At 36.7% G+C, this 14,841-nt stretch overlaps 1 protein-coding gene across 1 annotated transcript; it reads right to left on the reverse strand.

Annotated features, from left to right (window-relative positions):
* Nucleotides 1-7,878: 7,878 nt before the first annotated feature.
* Nucleotides 7,879-12,977, reverse strand: LOC113358745 (beta-amyrin synthase-like). The gene is made up of 14 exons (XM_026602404.1): nt 12,771-12,977; nt 11,158-11,349; nt 10,966-11,055; nt 10,674-10,871; nt 10,494-10,578; nt 10,212-10,378; nt 9,942-10,130; nt 9,492-9,848; nt 9,302-9,400; nt 9,096-9,199; nt 8,689-9,010; nt 8,527-8,607; nt 8,326-8,409; nt 7,879-8,216 (listed from the first exon to the last, which is right to left on the reverse strand). The coding sequence occupies exons 1-14, from the start codon at nt 12,975-12,977 to the stop codon at nt 8,088-8,090; spliced, it is 2,304 nt and encodes a 767-aa protein (XP_026458189.1). The 3' UTR covers nt 7,879-8,087.
* Between the last annotated feature and the right edge of the window lie 1,864 nt (nt 12,978-14,841).

The following is a 14,841-nucleotide window of genomic DNA, read 5'->3' on the forward strand; positions in this document are numbered from 1 at the left end:
AAGGAACTTGGAAACTTTACAAGGAATTATACCTCTCCATCATCCAGGAACATGAGAAGACATAATTCATATGGTGGACATACAAGATTTTGTGGGAAACCCATATTCATTGCTACACCAGCTTCATATGTTACACCAGCTCCATCTATATCAACTCAAATTACAAAACCAACATCTAATACAAACTGTGATTTACCAAATCCAGTGCCAAATCTTGTTGAGATACGGGAAATGACCAAGCAAGCACCCTCAATTGGTAACAACTCTATTGCTGCATCTGTTTTCTCAGCTCCATCAGGTATTTTCTTAACTGGTTTGTGTCTAGACTCTGAAGCATCAAATCACATGACTTATGACTCAAAAATCTTTGATAACTTTCATCTTATTATAGATCCTAAGATACATGCTGATGATGGGTCAGTTGTTACGGAAAGTCATATTGGTGTGATAAAAGTCTCGAATAACATATGTGTGGTAGATGTTTTACTTGTTCCTAAGATCACAATGAATCTTATTTTCATTGGACAATTGCATGATCAAGGATTTAACATCGTTTTCTTTCCTATTGGTTATGTTATTCAGGATCTCAAAACAGGAATCTATTTAGGATAGGTCGTAGAGTTGGTCGATTATATCTACTCCAGTCTCTAATCATTCCATCAAAGGTCAAGAACCATGTCATTACTACAACTACTAATCCATCTCACTCCACCACATCTCAGTTCATGTCTTGGCATTCTAGGTTAGGTCATGCATGTTTCCTTTTCTCATCTTTCATATATGAACAATCAGGGTTTACTAGAGGATACTCAGTTAGATAAAGAACCAAATTGCATCTCTTGTAAACTGGCAAAACAACCAGCTCTTTCTTTTAATATTAACATTTCTCTCAACTGAACCATTTTTTCTTATACATTCTAATGTCTGGGGTAAATCTCCAATTATGTCAAACGGAGGTGCTTTATATTATGTCAGTTTTATTGATGATTATTCATGTTTTACATGAGCATATCTATTCATCTCTAGAGCATATTTCTTAAGTTATATGTTGATTTCTCAACCATGATAAAAATTCAGTTCGGTAAAGTGACCAAAGTCTTTCGTGTTGATCAGGGTGGGGAATACATTTCCAATCCATTCAAAGAATTTCTTAAAGCTCAAGGCACCATTCTCCAATTTTCATGTACTGAAATTCTAAAACAAAATCGAGTTGCAGAACGTAAACACCGTCATATTATAGAGACAACTAGAACTCAGTTAATCATTGGTTCAGTTTCTTCTAAGTTTTGGGGAGAATCAGTCCTTACCGCAGTCTACATTATCGATATAGTCCCAACAGCCGTTATTGGAGGTATATCACCTTATGAGCATCTCTACGGTGAGAAACCAAACTATTCTGAGATTCTAGTCTTTGGTTCAACTTGTTTTGTGCTCCTTCCAGAACGTGAACGTCATAAAATTGGTCAAAAGAATGTCTTGTGTATCTTTCTTGGCTATGATATTAAACAAAAGAATGAGAAAAGAAATTACATTCCTGAACTTTTTTTATAAATAGAAAGGGAAATCGCTAGGCTTATTGGTATTGTTATTCATTTCATATCTTTGGATTACCAATATGTGTGAGTTAGTAGAACCGAACATAACTTGTTATATATCTTGGTAAAACTAGTCGCAGTGGCTGACTTATGTATTGGTATGACTTTTGTTAGTGTAACCGATCCTAAGTAATCACCTAAGATGGTATGATCGATATTTGTAATTGATGTGACCGATCCTAGTAATTTGTGGGACCGATCAAAAAAGTATTTTGTAATCGATCCTTGTAATTGGCGTTACCGGTCCTAGTAATTGGTGTAACCAATCCTAGTGACTTGTGCAACCTATCACAAGTAATACCATGAGAATATGGTAACCGGTCCTGGTAATTGATATAACCGATCCTGGTAACTGATGTGACCGGTACCAGTTACCATATGGAGGTAGAACCGATCCTTGTGTTTGGTAAAACCATAAACCCATGATTAGTCAATTGATATTTGAAATACAGATGAACCAATTCTAACTTGTTTGGAAGTGTGGTATAATCGGTTCCAAGATTGTAAATATGAAAGAGGATTTACAAAGAATAAGATGTCGACATACTTTAAACATGCTCAGTAATTCTTATCTTTTATTGTTCAAAGATATTCCTTAATTACTCAAGGAGATCCCGGACCGAAATAAACTAAGATTATTTTAAATAAGATTATTAATTTTGGCATATCTCCGGAGAATAAAAATCGATATTGTGCATTTACTGATTGGAGATTTTCTAGTAAGATTTCGGTTATATTGGAGAACGCATTTCCAGGAATTATGAAAACCGATTTGGAAATATATTGCATATCATGAGAATCTTCGGTTTTGGAAATTCCTTGGTGTCCAAAATTCCTTGGTATATAATACCCAAGTTCGCATTTCGAGCAAACTATCCTAAGAGCCAGAAAAACTACCAAGTTGTGTTGTTTATGGTGGAGCCGTCTATTCGGAGAAGAAAATACCCTAATTAGGCGAAATCTCTTACGACCGCTCATTTAAAGACTTCTGTGGGATCAAGAGGCTCTAAGAGTACCATTGGTGGGAAACTAGATAATTGCAGTCTATTATTAGTTTTCGATTGATTTGATTGACTAACGGTTGTTGAACTTTGATTGCACCTAGTTTGTTTATTCTTGAGAATCTTATCTTCTAATATAAGATTCACTCAAACTAGATCGAAGTATCAACGGGATCTTTAGAACTGTTTGTAGATCTAAAGACGTCTTGTGATAATCCATCGTTAACAGACTCCGTTATATGCATGATTGATACAAGATATTCAAGTTGTGTTGTGAAGGTGTTTATTGAAGATCTAAGAAGATTTGAAGACAATTAAGATTTCTGATTTGGTTTCTATATCTTTGGTGCACAAAACTTGATCGACTGGGATCCAACTAATATCGGATTTATTCGATTGATTAGTTTCGTGATACCGGTAGCAATAATAGATCTCTTGAGTTCTATTTGATTGTTACAAATCTGGATCTTATTACTTCGGTAATTGAAGATTTGATTGATCTAACCAGGCAAAGGAGTTTATTGGTTAAACGGAAGAGCCTTTGCATATGACTGGAGATATCTTCATTGGAAAGAACCAATAGAGTTGTTACCAAACAGATTTGTTGTTCCTTTACTGCTTGGTATACGATCCAAAGGAATTGTTCCAGTGCGTGCACTTATTGAATGTCAGAAGCGCAGGGATACTGAAGAAACTAGTTGAACTATAGCTTTAGTTGCTTGGTCTCAACTATACGAAGTTGGTATAGATTTTGTATAGCGGATTAATTATGAGAGTATTGGACTAGGTCCGGGGTTTTTTCTGCATTTGCAGTTTCCTCGTTAACAAAATCTTGCTGTGTATTTTACTTTTCTATTTCCGAAATTATAATTGTTTTACTATAATTAGAATTAAAATACACAAACATTAATTCTGAATATACTTGATAGTGATCCTATAGAGTTTGGTTAAGTCCGAACCTATTATCAAGTATGATACTTCGTTGTTGCATTGTCTCGATCTTGTATCCATAGTAAATCACACAAGTTATCTTTTTGTCGTATTGTCTCGATCTCATATCCATAGACGATCACACGAAGAGTGAACCGGTTCGTTGTATTGTCTCGACTCAGTCCATACACAATCACTTTCGGTAGAGGACTTATAGGTGGATAAATAAAAGATTGTGGTGTATTTGGGTACCCTCGTCTTTTCATATAGTAAGTCAATTTACGCATGCCCCTCGTTCTACTCATTTTGCTACAGTTCTACGAATTGTACGCTACTTAAAAGGGACTTTATATCAAGGTCTTCAGTTTTCATCTAAGTATGATCTCACCCTAAGAGATTATTCAGGTTCTGACTGGGCAGGAGATGTCACTGATCGACAATCAATTATACGATATTATGTGTTTTTGGGAGATTCTCTTATATCTTGGAGAAGTAAGAAACAAACTATTGTTTCTCTTTCAAGTGCTGAAGCAGAATATCAAGTTCTTTCTCATACCACTTCTGAAATCTTATGGTTATAATGGCTTCTTAGTGACATGAGAATTCATCTTCATAACCCTACACCTCTGTTTTGTGAAAAAAAGGTTGCTATACATATCACTCACAATGATGTTTTTCACAAAAAGAACTAAGCATATAGGGATTGACTGTCACTTCACAAGGTGCTATTCAACAAATATACAGTACGGAATGTATAGATGACTGTTAATGATGCTTTAAAAATATTATATAATAAAAATAAGAAAAAATGAAGTTAAAAAAACAATAGAAAAAATAGAAAGTACATATTTTTTTCCAATAATTTAATAGTACTAATTTGTAAATATAGGGTTATATAGTATCCAAATTATAGTTTTCAAGAATTTGCCTCGTCTTGTGTCCATGTTGAGGAGATATATGTTGTATAACAAACGTGGATGCCTTGTGAAACTAGCGAACTAGAGAAGGAGACAAAAACTAGAGAACATAAATAGAGAATGAGACAAAACTATAAAACATAAAATAAAGAGAAGAATCAAAATATTATGTTCATTTGTGTGTAAAAAATGTAGAGATTAAGCCTCTATTTTATGTAGGTAAGAAGAAATTTATATTAGACATGGTATTTTAGTAGATAAAGGTTTTTCAAGTAGGGCTGAGTTTGTGCTTTACCCTGTGAAACTAAGTGAGTTTGTGTAATTTCAAGCCAGGGTATTCTAGTGCTTCGTTTCAAGCCTATTCAAATGAAGGCATGAAGCCACATTTCTCAAATTTCTACCATTTTCTGCATCTCCTTTTTAGTGATTACGGGCAAGAAATTATGTGTGGAAAGTATCGGAAGAAACATTGAAATCGATATATGTATACACACGTCCATTTTAGAAGATTGTAGGAATAAATTCATATGTGAATGGAAATTGGGTTAAGTTAACAAGGATTAAGTCTTTCTGGGAAAAGCATGATCATTTTCAGCAAAGAGTAAAGCTCTAGAAAAAGCTTCCATACATAGAATGAAAAGGTAAGGGGACAAGGGGTCTCTCTGCTGAAAATGATTACTATATTCATGGTATAAAACTCAATGAACATTGTCCTGCAGTTTCTCAACTTTTCTTTACAGATGATTGTATCATTTTTGCTAGAGCCAACGCTAAAGAAGCAAGAAATGTAGTTAATATCATTGAACAATTTACCCGTTTTTCAGGTCAGTCTATCAACTACACTAAATCTGGTATTGCTTTTAGTAGTGGTGTGCCTAATAATATTAAGAATGAGGTATATAATATTCTGAATATAAAAAAACTTGCCCTGAATGACAAGTATCTTGGAGTTCCTCTACATCTACAAAAAAGTAAAGCACAATCATTTTCTCCCCTATTTGAAAGATATGGTGATAGGCTTGCTGTTTGGAAACCTAAATGTCTCAAGCTTCCAGGTAAAACTATTCTGACTCAATCTGTGTTAGGAAGTTTAGATTCACATCATATGTCTGTCTTTCCTATTCCCAAAACTCTGATTGATAAGATGGATGCTATCCAAATGAGGTTTTGGTGGAACAAACAGAAAGGAAAAAAAAGGTGGTTATTTCAAAAAGTGGAAAACTATTGCTCAGCCTAGAGTCTTAGGAGGTTTAAACATCAAACAAAATGACATAACGAACTTGGATTTATTAGATAAATTGGCTTGGAGAATGTTACACTCTAGAGATGCTTTATGGGTGCAAATTTTAGATGGGAAATACTTTTATAATTTTGATCCTTTGTATGATAGTTTAACTTCCAATGGGTCCTGGATTTGGAATGGCATTTGTAGAGGTCTTGAAATAGTTAAGAAATATGCATACTAGGAAGTTGGGGATGGAAACTCTATCATCTGGAAGGATAGATGGATTCCATCAATAACTTCCACTGTAAGTTCGCAATTTTTTTTCCTCTAATATGATTCATGTATCCCAATTGATTGATTCTGAAACTAAACAATGGAATTTGCAGATTCTTAATGCCTTGTTTGATGCTAATACCATTAGTAAAATCCTAGACATTAGAATCCCTTTTGATGCCAAGATTTCCTCAGGTGGCAACCTAATTCTAATGATTCTTTCACTGTCAAGTCTGCTTATAAAGCTATTTTAAATGGTAGGAATCAAGAGACAGGTTTTGTTAATACTGTACCAATCTCTTGGAATTCATTCTGGAAATGTTTACAGAATTGTCTCCCTGTTGGTGAAAATTTTGTTAGGTTTCATAATAATGTTGATGCTAATTTCTCTCTCTGTAGTAATCATATTTAAAGTATGCAACATCTTTTTATTGATTGTTCTTTTTCCCGTAGTGTTTGGAATGCTGTGATAAATAATGTTACCGGTAATATGGGAGATGTTCAGTTAATGATTGGTTGTGTAGCATGTTTCAGGGTAATAACCAAGAAAAGCACAAAATAAGTATTGTAGAATGGTTTGGATTTGTAATGTGGCAGATATGGAAGTGTAGATGCAAAAAGTATTTGAGAATATCCAACCTAGCTCTCAAAATGTGGTCAATCTGATAAAATATGACTATGCTGAGTGGCATAGGATAAGAAATGCAAATTCTGTATCTTTTACTAATAATCATGCTCCTATTAATCTACACTGGGAGACACCTGTCCAACCTTATACAAAACTTAACTCTGATGCATCATATGAGGAAGCAACACATATTATGGGAAGTGGACTAATATTAAGAAATTTCACAGGTACAACTGATGGGATTAGATGCAGCAGGAGTAGAGCATTAGATCCTGAACAGGCTGAAGCTAAAGCTCTTTTAGATGTTGTTCTATGGGCCAAAGATAAAGGTGTGGCAGCTTTGCACCTTGAGGGAGACTGTCAAAATGTCATCAATGCTGTTAATGGTAATTTTGAAGCAATAAAATGGACAACCAGAAACATAGTCATGGATGTTTTAAAGATTTTATCTTCTTTTAAAAGTTTGATATGTACTTATGTGCAAAGAGATGTAAACCATGTGGCTCATGCATTAGCAAAACATGGTATCTTAGATTATCAAATTTTAGAAATGTCTTCTAATTTCCCCGTTTGGATAGTAGAATATATCCATACGATGAACAAATGTAATCTCTTCTCTTAATAATAAATCTCCTTTCGTATTAAAAAAAAAAACATGATCTAGATGACCAGTCACAGGTAGATGGTCAGGATCAGTTTGCAAAAGACACGATCTTTCAATGGGAGATAATCTGGAACCCACAATTATGTTTCTTCAGAACCGTTGCCTCTTCCCAAACGGTGCCTTTCTCTTTATAAATAACCCATCTTCCTGTCCGTGAAATATGTGTGAAAGAAAAACCTTAAGTTTAGTGTGTAACTTTTCATGAAATAATTTCTCATGTCTGTCAAGAGAGTTTGTGCTACAAAATTTCGCGTTCGGTGTTATCGAAGTGCTGCGAAAGACATCAAGGTATTGTTAAATGTTGGAGACATATGCCGCTAAACATGTAACAATACTATATAGAGGGCATCAAATGTCTTAAGCAAAGAGATTACTCGCCTCGGTACACCCATTTGGTCGTTTGGTTACTGTTTCCATTATCAAGGTGCACACTTTTCATCTCTACTTGTTTATATCTTGTTTTGATAAGGTACAGTGTTGAATCGGTTCTATACATGACATGATTATGATTCTGTCTTAATTCGACAAAAGGGTATTAGTATCATTGTTACTGTGTTGTCAAAAACATTTGATATGATAGAACCAAAACCTTGAGTTACTGATTTGGCTGTTTTAGTTAGCCTGCACATAAAGTGTTTGTGTTTATACTAGAAAGAATCCATGTTACAGATGCTATATTTTGGAGTGACTGATTAGTAGTAGTAGCATTGACAGTAGTATGCAAGATTAGATATACATTTTCCAACAAAGACTCTTTACACTTGACAATTCATTCATTAGAATGAAACAGGGATAATGCTTATTTCATACAACCTGACATTATAAATACTTTATTTGTATGTGAAATTGCTAACTTAGTTTAGGAGTTTCTGGGATGGGATTGGGACTTTCCGATGATATTCTCCTAGTGCCCATAATGGGAAAATGTTTCTGAATGCCGCATAGTGTAACATACAGTTCTTCATAAACACTCCAGTAATTTCCTGCAAACAATGCAATGTGTAAGTCAAACTGGAAAGCATTTGAGAAAATCCCATATTGTGTGTGGTTTATTGTGCTGCAATATCTAGTTTTTGATTTTGTATAGTTTACCTGTTGTGGGAAATCTCCGTTTTCCATTTGGTTATTGATCAAAACCTTTGCCGCACGATGCAGAGGTGTTGGATCCCTTTGTGCCTATTTTACAACAGACGGAATGAAATTAATTTTACATAACCACATGTAAATTAAGCTTCAATACAACTTTATGCCCAATCTCAAAACAAAGTTAACATGTTTAAGATGGACTATTACCTGACCGCCGTAAATAAGACCCATTAACGCCCATGCCGTATGCACCAAGTTGGTTTTGTTGTCCTCCAGAGGAATGAATTCCTGTTTTCAGTAAGTAGAGAACATGTTAATTTACGAAACTAAAAGAATGGAAACCAACAATGTAATTCACATTTTGCTTACCTTCTTTGGGCAGGAAAGATAACTCTCCCCCCAACCTCCGGATTCTCTTTGTGTTGATAACAGAAATTCACAGGCTTTACGGACGGTAGGACTATTGTGGTAGTTCTTTCCAGCAGCTGCTAAACCGCGTAGCGCAAACCATGTCCCGTAGATAAAACATATTCCCCAGTTGCCATACCATGAACCATCCGCATGTTGTTGGTCCTCAAGGTAACGAACTGCCTTCGCAATAAAAGTTTCGATTTCTTTCTTGCGATGTCCTGGATGTAACTTCATAAATATCACAAGAGCTTGAATTGCTGATGCAGTGCATTCTACGTATCTGCAAAGAAATAACACCATCCGGGCTAAGTAACACAACTAAGAAATGTGTTGACAGAGAAGTTAACTCAGATTAGTATTCTTACTCATGCTCAACAACAATGTCCTGAAAGAATTCAGTTGGATTAAGAACCTCCAACCACTCATGTGATGTTGCCGGCTCCCATGCTGCTAGGCCACCTTTTGGACCCTATAACCCGAACATAATTAATAACAGTTAGAAGTGAAAAGCTTCCTCTTAAAAGTTTAATACCAATTTGGAGTCAAAATATGAGTCTAATGATGTGCTTACCTGCAGGGAAAGAAGGATTTCAACAGAATCATACAGCCGTTCATTCGCCATTTTCTCTCCAACAATCTCAGGTGACATTTGTGAGAACAATAGACAGCCCTGTCGAACAAAGGAAAACTTACATTAGTCATTAGAACCATAAATCACAGTAAATACAAAAACATTCCTGGATGAAACTTTCTAAACTTACAATCAGTCCTTCTGCAGTACAATCTGAGACTTGCCACCCATGATCTTGATCCGAGAAAGTCCACGAACCTTTAGAAATGTGTCGGTACATGCTTTTAAAGTCTCCAGAAGGGTTATCTTTAACCTGTGAAGCTTTTATGAATTCATGTCCTTTCTTAAGGGTAGAACCGATTTCGTCAGTAAGATCACTAGCTAGAAGGGCTTGAACCCCAAAACCAGTGTCCCACATTTGACTTCCAAAGCTCTGCATGCGCAGCCCGTCTTCCGCAACCCACAAGTAGTCGGGAACCCTTGCTAGATGTTTCTTGAATGCCTCCGAATTTGGATCTTCCACCCAACAAGCAAGCATACATAATGCCTGTTAATTCAAAAAAAAAGCAACCATATGTATTAGCTCAAACTTATTAAGTATTTTTCCATCTTCCGAATCACAACAAGCAAGAATTCATACTTTCTCGACGCAACCAATAGTAATGTAACGGCTATTCTCGTCCTCGTAGTGAATGTGCTTCATGGTAACTTCTAAAGCTCTTTCTCTCAGAATAGAACCAGGCCACCTTGTTAGCATTGGTTCGGTTACGTGGTACAGAGAATCCCATATCATATTCTGGACTAAAGGATGCGGATAGTAGAGATCCTCCTGCAATACAGCAACATAAACATGTTTATATTCTGAACTTATATTGAACGCACTATAAAAAAAGGAAAAATTTTAGCAAACCTTAGCGCACTCATGACGTGTTCTGTTCCATTCTATTTCATCGTAACGTCGAACATGAAGCTCTTCTCTCAGCGACAAGATGAGATCAGTGATTGGACCGACAAACCTCTTCCCGTATAAATAAGACATTGGCATGTAAACCAATCGACAATAACACCACATCTTTGCTGCATTTGCATAAACACATCTTATGTCAGATGCGAGGATACAAATACAATCTCTAAGCCGTAGCTTCCCACACAGACTGAAGACGAAATTAAGAGAATAGGGTCTAGCGCGAACCAGGATGCATAGGCAACACCGAAGGAAGAAGCCAAAATTCCGGGGGCATCGGGTTGCACCCTTCCCACTCGTACACTCCAAGTATCTGCATCCATTAATTTACCCGTACTAAGGAAACCTCACTGTATTCACAAAAAAAAAAAAATACATAGAAAATCATTAGCTATTTATCTGACATACCGAAAGCCATGTCTTTCCCCACGATGGTATCGATGTTACACCACCGTGATCAAGAATCCATTCTCTTGCTCTTGAACAAGCATTGTCAAGACCATCATCGGGCCCTAATCCTAACATTCGCATGCAAATGTAGTTCAGAGTAGTACCGAACATAGTACTATGACCCTCAATGTGAAACCCAAAGCCTCCATCTTCATTCTACAAAAATCAAAACGAAACAAACATTAAAGTCAGCTGAGAATAACGTACTATAAATCACAGAGACTCGTGAGATCGATTCACAGACGCATACCTGGTGACAATACATGTAACGCAAAGTCTCCTTTATATGTTCGGTCGATAACATAGTATGCAACGTTCCCGTGACATACAACGCAAATACCTTCATTTTATAACAAAAATAACGTCATTAATATTACTCTTTTCGTTTCGGGACAATGCTTAAAATATAGGTGACTAACATCATCAGATAATAAACACTCACCAAGGGTGGCATGAAATACATAGGACCACCAATATCAGCACCCCAATGTCCATCATCCAGTTGTAGCGCTGAAAAGAACTGAACTCCTCTCTTTAATGTAGTTCTGGTAGCCTCATAGGTTACTTCTTCATCGTCACTTAACTTCACTGGTGGTATGCTTAAATCAAATTTGCGTTTGTTGTTTCTTAATTGCTGTTAAACCACAAGGAAAAAGATAATTAATTGGCAGAAAAGTATCATAAAGCCCATTAACAAGCCCAGATGATAGTGACCACCGAAACTACTTTTGGGGCCACCCGCTCTCAATTTTAGGACCAAGTGGTTCAATGATAATTTAAGATGAGAGAAAATAACAAAGTCATCTGTCGCCATACAAAATGAAAGCTCAGATACTTTTCTTATCGTGTTTGTACATCGTGTCACCCATATAAATAGGATGGTCATGGGGCGAGTACGGGGCGGGTAGCGTCAATCCCAATCACTGCCCCGTTCGTAAAAAAATACCCATCCCCGCCCCGTTCCATATGAATTGGGGCGGCGCAGGTATGGGAAATATCTATATGGGACGGGTTTTCCATGGGTTACCCGGAACACTGACTTAATACATAAATTTGATTATAATCAAAACTTAAATATGATTCAAACAAAAATAATAACGTAAGAATGACGCATTCTGGAATCTTAAATTCAGTAATTTATCTTAAAGTGAACAAAAGAATCTGTTAATGACTTATTAGTTTTTCTGTTTTTTCCTGTCCCGTTCTATCTTCGTCCACGTTAACCGTTTCATTATCTGCTTCATTTTCTCTATTTTAACTTTTAGAGAATGTGTTTGATCACAAAAAAAAAAAAAGAACGAAAGTGATGAATGTACAAGAACGATCGAGAATATGATAAATGAAAAAAAACTCGACTAAGTGGTGGAAGTATAAAAATTATACACATTATTGCATAAAAGTCTAAACCCCTAACTTATGAAAGATACGGGGCGGGTATGGGGCGGGGACCTTGAATCCCATCCCCACCCCATCCCCGTAGCTTAGTTTTCGGGTATTATCCATACCCGATCCCATCTCCATTTGTGCGGGTAAAACCCTACCAGAACAGAACGGGTACCCACGGAAATAAATTTGGATGGGGCAAATGACCATCCCTACATATAAATTCTAAATTTAGGGGGATGAGTCCTACTTCAAAGCGATGCCATGAATTAAAGGTAAGGTTTGCCATTTTAAACATACAGCAATGGCTAGATGGTGGTCAATCACTATTTGCTATTGGATAGCACTTTAAAATGGCCCTTAGGATCTTTTATCTCGGTATTTCCGGTGATGGGTCCTACATGAAACCAATGGCTAACACCGGGCAACTATGCACACGAATCACACTCTTTACTTGTTGGAAAAAAGAAAAAAAGTGGGTTTGGGCACGGAATACCGTGGAGACCATATCGGACCCCGGATCCAGTGGTACACATTAACACTGTGAAATATTTATTGCATGCGACGAGACTTCCGTGAGATTGTACGTATCATCTACGGCGGCAAGAACGAAAATATGACAGACAATATTCAGATGAAACTAGCTAGAGATTTTATAGTACTATCTGGTACCTGCAGACGCAAAAGAACATCCCCACAAGGCTTAACTTGGAAACGGTTTCTGTAAAACTCATCACGAGCCTTTTCGACTTCAGCTCGTTCTTCAAGAGTACCAGCCTCAGGATCGAACTCCCAAGTTTGTCTTCCGACGAAGTTGTTTGTACTGAAGAGCCATTTGCTAAATGGACCTTCACTATCAGCCACCTTTAGCTTCCACATAGTTGATGATATCGGCCCTCTTCCTAATTAGTCCTCGGTGAATCTCTGTTGAAGGAATCGATATAACTTGTTTGTGTAATATTATTCAAAGCGACTTGATCATGAAAACGAGATGAGACAGAGCTAGAGAAAGCTAATATCTATGGGGGAGAAGATGACAGAAAGTTGGGAGAAATGAGAGGAATGAGACTTGTTATATAGAAGAAAAGCCGGTATTATTATTATATTGGAAAGGAGCCATGTCATGAACGTGTCTTTTTTTCCCATGCATCCCTTGATCCCAATCCAACTGTTTTCTTTAGGTAGGAACGAATGAGTACGCTATAAAAATGATATAGGCCCTCGAAGAAAATCGTTGGGAAAATTGTTGGATATTTTCAAGATTGTTTGCCGCTATTTGGGGGTTCGGGGGCATAGCCTCTCACGGCTGTGTTCGACCTGACAGGCTTTTGGAAGAGTCCGAGACAGAGTCTCGTGGAATTTTTTTCTGGTTTTACTTTGGAAAACTAGAAGTTTCTATTCAAACTTGAACGGATGCGCCTCTCCCATAAGCCACCATTAATGGCTTTTGGAAGCGTCTGTTGGTGATGAAAAGGCATTACTAACAGGCATGAATATCTCTATAAGTAGTGAAGGCATTCTCCCATTCTCATGAATTAATTCAACTTGTTTTCTCTCTTTCTAAAGCATCATCAGAAACCTTTCTCGTCTGTTCTTGATTGGGTCAAGGGGTACAAACCTTGAATCCAATTTCTCTGTTGTAGGGCTTTCATTGTATTCTGAAGGCATTATTTCGCATACCTGTTATAATCGCCAATTGATATTGGGAGGGTAGAAATAATTATCTAAAAGAAATCTATTCGAGCCTCGAAAGTCAAGAATACAATAATTTCTCCATGTTTAATTCATCTTCTATTTGAACCCATTTTCCAACAAAAATAACGTGAGAGAGTGGATGGCCAACTCGAGCATTTTACAATCCAAATGGTAGAAGAGTTTATTCTCTCGGCCGCCTTACTCGCCTTGCCGTAAGACGGCCCAACCTCCATTTTTAAAAACGATAGTGTCCTTTTTCCAGAAAACGAAATTTGTTTTTCTTTTTGAAAATAATGGCTCAAGATAGACATTTTTACTCTTCTTCTCACAAGATAAGATGGTACTTAATGTACTTCTTTTCTCAAGAAAGCATATGTGTGTTTTAATTCCTGCAAATCTTTATTGTAGAGAAATGGAAGTATTAACTGAAAACGTCATTATTAATTTTGACCCAGCAGCATTCGTCAGTCCTTCTAGATACTAATATTTGTCCAGACTAGTAACAAGGTGGGTGATGTTTTGCATCGTGCAATGCTGTCTCCCACTATTTTGCGGGTAGCTATCCCGTTTAAGCGGCTTTTTTACCGTTAGATCACGTTAAAATTCAGACCTAACAGCATCGAACTTTTTAGAAAAAATGATGGGTTCTTTCCTGAATCTAACCGTTGATTTGATCATCTAACGGTAAAGAAACCCGCTTGAACGGAATAACTTCTCGCAAAATAGTGCGGGATAGCATTTGTCTTTTGCATCGCTGCTGAATATTAAATCCTTGTAGGAATTATGGAGTGTGTCCAAATTTATGCCTAACAAGTTAGGCGCAGAACTGTGAATGGCAAGTGCAAGGTAAGCCATTTTCCATATTAATGAGAAAAGTCATCACATTTAGTGGCTACAGAGTCTACCAAGTAATTGCCACTTTGTTATTCAAATATGTACACTCCGACACCCCCCGTGCTTTTACTAACTTTTAATATCCAAAAATTTATAGTAATCCTTTTTCTTTGTACTTAATGGCATGGGATTTCCAACTACAACCAAATTTTAC

Source organism: Papaver somniferum, chromosome 3, assembly GCF_003573695.1.
Source record: "Papaver somniferum cultivar HN1 chromosome 3, ASM357369v1, whole genome shotgun sequence".
NCBI classification, from domain to species: domain Eukaryota; kingdom Viridiplantae; phylum Streptophyta; class Magnoliopsida; order Ranunculales; family Papaveraceae; genus Papaver; species Papaver somniferum.